Below are 7,421 nucleotides of genomic sequence, written 5' to 3'. Positions count from 1 at the left end.
TAATTAGTTCTTTATCAGATTATTTTTTACTGTATTTAAATGTGTTGACATATTATTTTCCAGATATTTGCTGTTGTTTTCACCTCTTCTACTGTGTTTTTATTTCCTAACAGTAAAATATTATCAGCTGGACTCCAGAAAAATGAAGGATTCATAATCCTGTGTCCTGTTTTAGTTTCCTGAGCAGCCAGCAGGCGGCGCCAACATGCATGATGCATCATAACATTAGAAACAATTATTACTGTTCATGGATGGTGTCCCACAACCTGGGATGACGTTTTTGTCGTTTTCTGTCTTGTTTTTGTCGTTTCCATCCTCCATCAGTGTTCCTACAGAATGTGTAGATCAAAGCTATGTCCTCTCTTCTATTTTCCATCTTTTCATCCATTGTCAGCCTTGATTGAATGTCTCTCTCTACCTCATATTATCAGGATCAGACTCATTCTTTGGACTGTTTTCCATCAGTGGTCAGCAGTAACAGCTAGCTAAATATCTAGCTTCTACTGCTGAGAAAAAGATCACATTAGCATGGATTAGAGTAGGGTTAGCAACAACACAGAAACATGGAGTAAAAATGAGACAATCAATACCTATTATTGATCAATATGGTCATTTTGTGTCTCGTTTTTGTCGTTTTCTGTCTCATTTTTGTTGTTTCTTGTCTTGTTTTTGCCGTTTTGTTTCTCATTTTTGCTATTTTATGTCTAATTTTTCCTTATTTCCAGGGTGACACCAACGGCTGAATCTAAATTCTTTGTATGTTTTTATTTAAATGTGATTCTGATTCTGATGAAGACAGAAAATAAAAATTCATGAATGAACACGTCTCAATTCACAAAACTTTATTTTCTAGGAAAAATAATTTCATCCATTTCTCAACTCTTCATTTGACAGCGGAGAGGGCGGGGCTCAGGCTCAGTTAGCCCAGCTGTGCTAAGCTAGGCTAAGCTAAGCTAGGCTAAAGGGAGCCCGGCGGCTCAGTTGCAGTAGTTCTGCAGGTCGAAGATGTTGCAGGGTTTGTGGCAGCACTGCTCCACGATGCCTCGCTTCACCATCATCTCCATCATCTGGTCCTTGAAGGCAAACTCGGCCGCCTCGTTGTCGCCGCCCGCCACCGCTGCACCCGCCTTAGGAGGGAGGAAACCTGAGGACGGACACAGGAAGTCATCACGCTGGTGTCGAGGTAAACTAAAACCTCCAGAGAATCATGATAACTGCCAGGACCAAGAAGAGACGTGAAGCAACAACAAAGACACGCAAGAACCAGAAAATAACCTTAAAGACGCAGAAAAACGCAGCAAAGACAGGAAAAGATGCAAAATAATCAGAAAAATAACTCTGATCACACGTAAGAGATGCCACAGACACACAACAAGGGTGTAAAGAGAGACGACAGAGGCATAAAACCACCACAAAACAAACATAAAGACGACAAAGACACACAACAAGCAGCTAAAGAAGCACAACAAGATGACAAAGAAACACAAAAAGCAGCTAAAGAAGCACAACAAGATGACAAAGATGTACAAAAAGCAGCTAAAGAAGCACAACAAGATGACAAAGATGTACAAAAAGCAGCTAAAGAAGCACAACAAGATGACAAAGATGTACAAAAAGCAGCTAAACAAGCAGAAAGCAGAAAAAGACACAAGGAGACTCAAACACATTTAAATATATCAATAAAACAACCAACAGGGGATTCAAATAGTACGACAATGAGAGATGACAGGAAGTGTAAAAGATACAAAACGTGTGCAGAAACATCCAAAACAAGCACAGCAAACACCGAAACCTTCATACAGTGCCACACAACTACACAAAGACCTCAGTAAGGAGGAAAAAGAGCAGAAAGTACCAGAACGAACACAGCTGAACACTGCAGATACACAACAGACCACAGGAAGGTCTGTTAGGAGCTTTAAAGGTGGACAAGACTCAGAAATATGCAAAAAAAAAAAAAATCCAAATTAAACAACCATAAAGACATCACAAAGACCAAAAGAGACAAATAATGAAACAAAAAAACTTCCAAACAGCCTTTCATGATTACAGAAAGTTCCAGTGAGAGCAGTGGTTCTCAGCCTCTGTGGTTTATGGCTGCTGTCAATCTGCTGACACTGCAGTGCATAAGAGTTAAGTTATTCATTTGTTTTTACTATAAAAATTCCTTAAAATTGTGAAAAAATATTTCATATCAAACCAAGAGTTGTAGTCTGACCAGCAGGAGTCGGTCACTGGCTGCAGTAAATGTGACACTACAGAGTATCGGAGTGAACTTACTGAGTATTTGTGTCTCTCTTTTGTTTTATAATTTGCTGACAGTCCCTGATCACTCGTCCAGCCGGCTGCTCATAGACACCAGTGTTATTCCTGCAGCTTGAAACACAGCTACTTCTGGTTAAACTGGGCTTGTAGCACATGTCCTACCTTACAATGATGGGAAAGAGGCATCGTTTATGTTTTGACCACGTAAATTTAAGGAGTTATTGATGCTGGAGGTCAGAATCTGTGAATATCTTTCCGACTTTACCGAACTGCGTTTTGTTTCCTGATGTCGCCATAATTTGACTTCATTTCACCACAAGTAACACAATTCTGTCTTGTCCTTCAGTTAAACCAAATCTAAGGTAACTCTCAGGAGTTTTTTAGGTGCTGATGAATCTTCAGCCGTTTTTCAGACACCGCTTCCATCAGTAACTTTCTAACTGCACACAAACTAATGCATGGGGATGAGCGAGCCAACCTGAAGAAAGCGTGGACAGAAGTGGAGGAGGTGTGGCATCAAAGCAGCGAAGAATTTTGGAGGAAAGACCAAATAAATGTTTTTAACAATGTTTTATAGGCAGACTGGTGATGACACAGTAAGTCTGTTACTCTGATTTTATACAGAATGTAAAAATCTAATTTTTGTAACCTCACAGCCTCTGAGCAGACAAATGCTGAGGCTGTGATCTCTGGCGCCCCCTAGTGGGGCACGGACCCCAGGTTGGGAACCACTGCAGTAAGAAGGAAAAAGACCAGAAACTACTGAATAACTTCACAGATTTACGAAAAGACTAAAAAGCTCTATAAAGACTTATAAGAAGACTAAAGAGAATCTTGGAAAATCCCATTTAAAGAACAGTGAACACGCAAAATCTGAAAAAGACATGTTAAAAAAAGATGCAAAGCAAATGAAAAAGCTCCAAGCAGCCTTTCAGGATTACAGAAAGATAAAATAAGAAGTAAAAAGACACAAAAACTAAAAAGACTAAAAAATTCTGGAAAGACCAACAAAAAGACTAAAGAGAGTCTTTGAAAATCCCAAATTAAACAACCATTAAGAAACGTAAAACCTGAAAAAGACACGTAAAAAATACACAAAGAAAATGAAAAAAAAAACCTCCAAACGGCCTTTCAGGATTACAGAAAGATAAAATAAGGAGTAAAAAGACCAGAAACTAGCAGACTGAACTGCTGCAGACACACATCCAGACCACAGGAAGTTCCTCTGAGACCTTTAAAGGAGTGGACGTTCTCACCCAGCAGAGGGTCCACGTCTCTCTTGGGGTTGTAGAAGAAGCCTCGGTCTCCACAGACCAGGTAAAGGGCGTCGACCAGGTGAGATCCACACAGGTGCTGCGGGGCGGCGACGGCCTGAGAGCTCGGCCACGATACCACCAGCAGAACCAGCAGGGAGAAGGACTGGAGCCACAGCGCCGCCATCTGGACGAGACCTGAACACCAGGACACGGTTCAGAAAGAATGAAGCTGCAGACAGGCTGGAAGCTGCAGGAGCAAGAAGAAGAACTCACTTGGAGAGTCGGAGGTAAGAGGAGGAGGACGGAGACGAGCCGGTCGGAGTGAGGAAGAACCGAAGCTCTACTCTCCTTTTATAGACCTGGACCTGGACCTGGACACGCCTTCAGCTCTGAATCCTGGGAGGAGATGGAAATTCGGATTAGTGGACAAACACGAGCTCAGCACTTAGTAAAACAAACAGTGGCTAATGAGGCGACATGATGTGATGACCTCGTCCAGACCAATCCTCAGCACTCATTAACCCACAGTAATCAGATTACTGTCTCTGGTATCAGATTACAAGCTGAAGGCAGGCTCCAAAGCAGGAACTAGACTAAAGCTTAGCTTCACTTACAAGACTTGTCACTTCCTTCAGTCCTTCATAAGAGTTTGAAGCCAGTTTAAAACCAGTCTGAAGACAGTCCAAAATCCTGTCTAAAGCCAGTCTAGAACTAGAACCAGTACAAAGTAAAGTCTAGAACCAGTCTAGAACCTGACCAAACTCATCATCTGTGCCCTCATACAGACCAGGTGAGCTGAAGTCCTGCTGGAGGGAACCAGAGTCCACAAACTGGTTTCTTTAGTTCTGATTACTGAGATTCAGGTCTCTTCAGCAAATCATCTGGACCTTCTGGTTCCACTTGGTTCTAGAGGAGAAGCTCTGGTGTGATGTTGTTTTCTGGATGTTCTCCTACTGAAATGTTCCTCTTCTTCATCTGGTCAGCCAGGATTCTGGTTCCTCCTCAGACCTTCATGCTCGGTCTAGAAATGTCTTCAACACCTTCTGATCTCATGCAGCCCCAGATCATCATACCTCCACCTCCGTGCTTCACTGTCAGGACCATCCATCCACTGTGGTAGTCCTGATCAGGTTCTCACCAAACATCTGGACTCCATCTGAGCCCAACTCATTGATCTTCATCTAACCAAAGAATGTTCTCCAGCATCCATCAGGCTTCTTCTCATGTTCTTCACCTGGAAGTTTAGTTGTGAGCAGCAGCCAGGTTTAGTTCTGGTCCTCCGTCCATAGAGGTTGATGTTCTGAAGGTTCCTTCACACTGTCTGAGCTTCACACTAACTCTGGTTTCCATGGAGAACCCCTGAACCAAGTCTGAAGCAGCTGATGTCTGTTTTTACAGCTGGATGGAGAAAGTAGTTCACTGTGTGTAGAGTCATTTTAGGAGCTCTGATTAGTGGAACTGTGACTCCTTCTAGACCTCCTGATTAGTGGAAATATGACTCCTTCTAGACCTCCTAATTAGTGCTACTAAGACTCCTCCTAGACCTCCTGATTAGTGGAACTATGACTCCTTCTAGACCTCCTGATTAGTGCTACTAAGACTCCTCCTAGACATCCTGATTAGTGGAACTATGACTCCTTCTAGACCTCCTGATTAGTGGAACTATGACTCACTCTAGACTTCCTGATTAGTGGAACTATGACTCCTTCTAGACCTCCTGATTAGTGGAACTATGACTCCTTCTAGACCTCCTGATTAGTGGAACTATGACTCCTTCTAGACCTCCTGATTAGTGGAACTATGACTCACTCTAGACTTCCTGATTAGTGGAACTATGACTCCCTCTAGACTTCCTGATTAGTGGAACTATGACTCCTTCTAGACCTCCTGATTAGTGGAACTATGACTCCCTCTAGACTTCCTGATTAATAGAACTATGACTCCTTCTAGACCTCCTGATTAGTGGAACTATGACTCCTCCTAGACCTCCTGATTAGTGGAACTATGACTCCCTCTAGACCTCCTGATTAGTGGAACTATGACTCCTTCTAGACCTCCTGATTCCTGCTGACTCTGTGATTCACTGGTTTTTAGTTGCTCACTGATCTTCTTGGATCTTTTTCCATCTTTATCAAGTCTCTCATTCAGATGTTTCTCTTCCTCTGTTCAGTTCTTCTCCATGTGGATCCATGATGCAGACATAGATAGATCCAGTCCATAGGTCCAGGACTGAGAACGTTCTGCTGTTCTCATTTAGGACCATGTTCATCAGTTAGACTTGGTTTAGTTTCTATTTTGCATCCTGAATCTTGATCATCGTCTTTAATAAGCTGTTTCTGATTATCCTTCAGAGGAAGATCATGCAGGAGGCTGAAGGTTGGAGTTAATGTGTGTCTTCATGCTGACGGAGCTCTTGTTGCTGCTTGTTTGTCACTCAGAGTGAAGCTCAACTGAGCGTGATAGAGCGTTGCCATGACAAACTGTTGATGAGAACTTCTCAGAATCGTCTGTAGTCAGCATCAGTGAAGCTGCTGGTTCCTCTTGAAGGTGTTCATGGTGACAATCATTACCAATCTGTCTGCACTGGGAATTGTTAATCATAGTCACTATGAATGATAAAGTCCTACACCAGTCTGAAGGATATTTTACGACATAAACAAGAACCTATGCAATCTGTGCATCAATGATGCTCTATCAGTCTTTCTATTCATTAAACAATCTGTGTAATACCACTGATGTGCTGTATTTACTGTTGTAGTAGTTCTTTTCAGATTACTGGTACTTTTGCATATTTTGCTACATTCCTTAAATGCTGAACTGTCTTTGCTGCTCTAATAATGCAAATTAAACCTGAAGATTAATGTGAAAAACAACAAAAAGTTGAATATTAATGTATAAAAATGTCAAAATCCTACATATGTATAAAAATATCAAAAACCTGAATATTCATGTCTTAAAATATCAAAAATTTGGATATTAATGTATAAAAATATAATTAAACTGAATATTAATGGGGCTGCACAGTGGAGTAGTGGTTAACACTTTCTCCTTGCAGCAAGAAGATCCCGGTTCAAATCCCAGCCTGGGATCTTTCTGCATGGAGTTTGCATGTTCTCCCTGTGCATGTGTGGGTTTTCTCCGGGTACTCCGGCTTCCTCCCACAGTCCAAAGATATGCTGAAGTTACAGTTTTTCACAATTCTGAACCGAATTCACAGTGGCCTAAACTCATTTTTCGAATCAAACACTCTTTTGGTGAAAACTTAAACACTGTTCAGGTCCTATGCTCAATTTGCAAAACTCATCTGCTCTTTTTTGCAAAACCTGAGACACATTCTTAGTCACTCACTAAACAAATTTCACAACATTTTTCCAAACTTGTAATCACTGGCAGCAAAATGTGAACACGACTCCAACACAGCTGTTATCTTTTACACACAACAACTCAAAATGTAACACACATGTCTCCAATGATGTGATCAGACCAAGTGGGAAGGATAAAAGCCAGTTCAGACTGCACAGGTGGCACATGTGTTTCCATGGACAATGGATGGAAACATACAGAGAGACAGAGGGGTTCGCGTGAGAGGTGGTGGACAAGGAGGAAGAGGCAGAGGACGAGGAAGTGGAAGACCTAGAACAGTCATCACGGATGAAATTCAGGCAACTATTGTCCACCATGTCCTGGTTCATGGGATGACAATAAGAGAGGCAGGACAAAGAGTCCAACCCAATTTGAGCAGGTTCTCTGTCGCCGGCATCGTCAGGACATTCAGAGAAGACAACAGGTAATTGTGTCTTCGACATACATGTATTTACTGTATATGTTTTTGACATCAAGAATACTACTGTACTTTACTGTAAGTACTGTAATGCTCATTACAATACTGTTTTTACTGGC

General features: G+C 41.7%; 1 protein-coding gene and 1 long non-coding RNA gene across 2 annotated transcripts; both read right to left on the bottom strand.

The window, feature by feature from the left end:
• Positions 1 to 879: 879 nt before the first annotated feature.
• On the bottom strand, positions 880 to 3,713 carry ins (preproinsulin). The gene is made up of 2 exons (XM_022221651.2): positions 3,522 to 3,713; positions 880 to 1,144 (listed from the first exon to the last, which is right to left on the bottom strand). The coding sequence occupies exons 1-2, from the start codon at positions 3,703 to 3,705 to the stop codon at positions 978 to 980; spliced, it is 351 nt and encodes a 116-aa protein (XP_022077343.1). The 5' UTR covers positions 3,706 to 3,713; the 3' UTR covers positions 880 to 977.
• A 1,340-nt stretch (positions 3,714 to 5,053) lies between these two features.
• LOC127530693 (uncharacterized) lies at positions 5,054 to 5,985 on the bottom strand. Its single transcript, XR_007937376.1, has 3 exons — positions 5,474 to 5,985; positions 5,202 to 5,303; positions 5,054 to 5,099 (listed from the first exon to the last, which is right to left on the bottom strand). It is a non-coding gene; the product is annotated as an uncharacterized LOC127530693 (long non-coding RNA).
• Positions 5,986 to 7,421: the final 1,436 nt, after the last annotated feature.

This window comes from Acanthochromis polyacanthus, chromosome 17 (assembly GCF_021347895.1).
Source record: "Acanthochromis polyacanthus isolate Apoly-LR-REF ecotype Palm Island chromosome 17, KAUST_Apoly_ChrSc, whole genome shotgun sequence".
In the NCBI taxonomy this organism is placed as follows: Eukaryota; Metazoa; Chordata; class Actinopteri; family Pomacentridae; genus Acanthochromis; species Acanthochromis polyacanthus.
The sequence above is the reverse complement of the archived record's forward strand: the minus strand, read 5'-3'. Positions and strand labels throughout refer to the sequence as shown.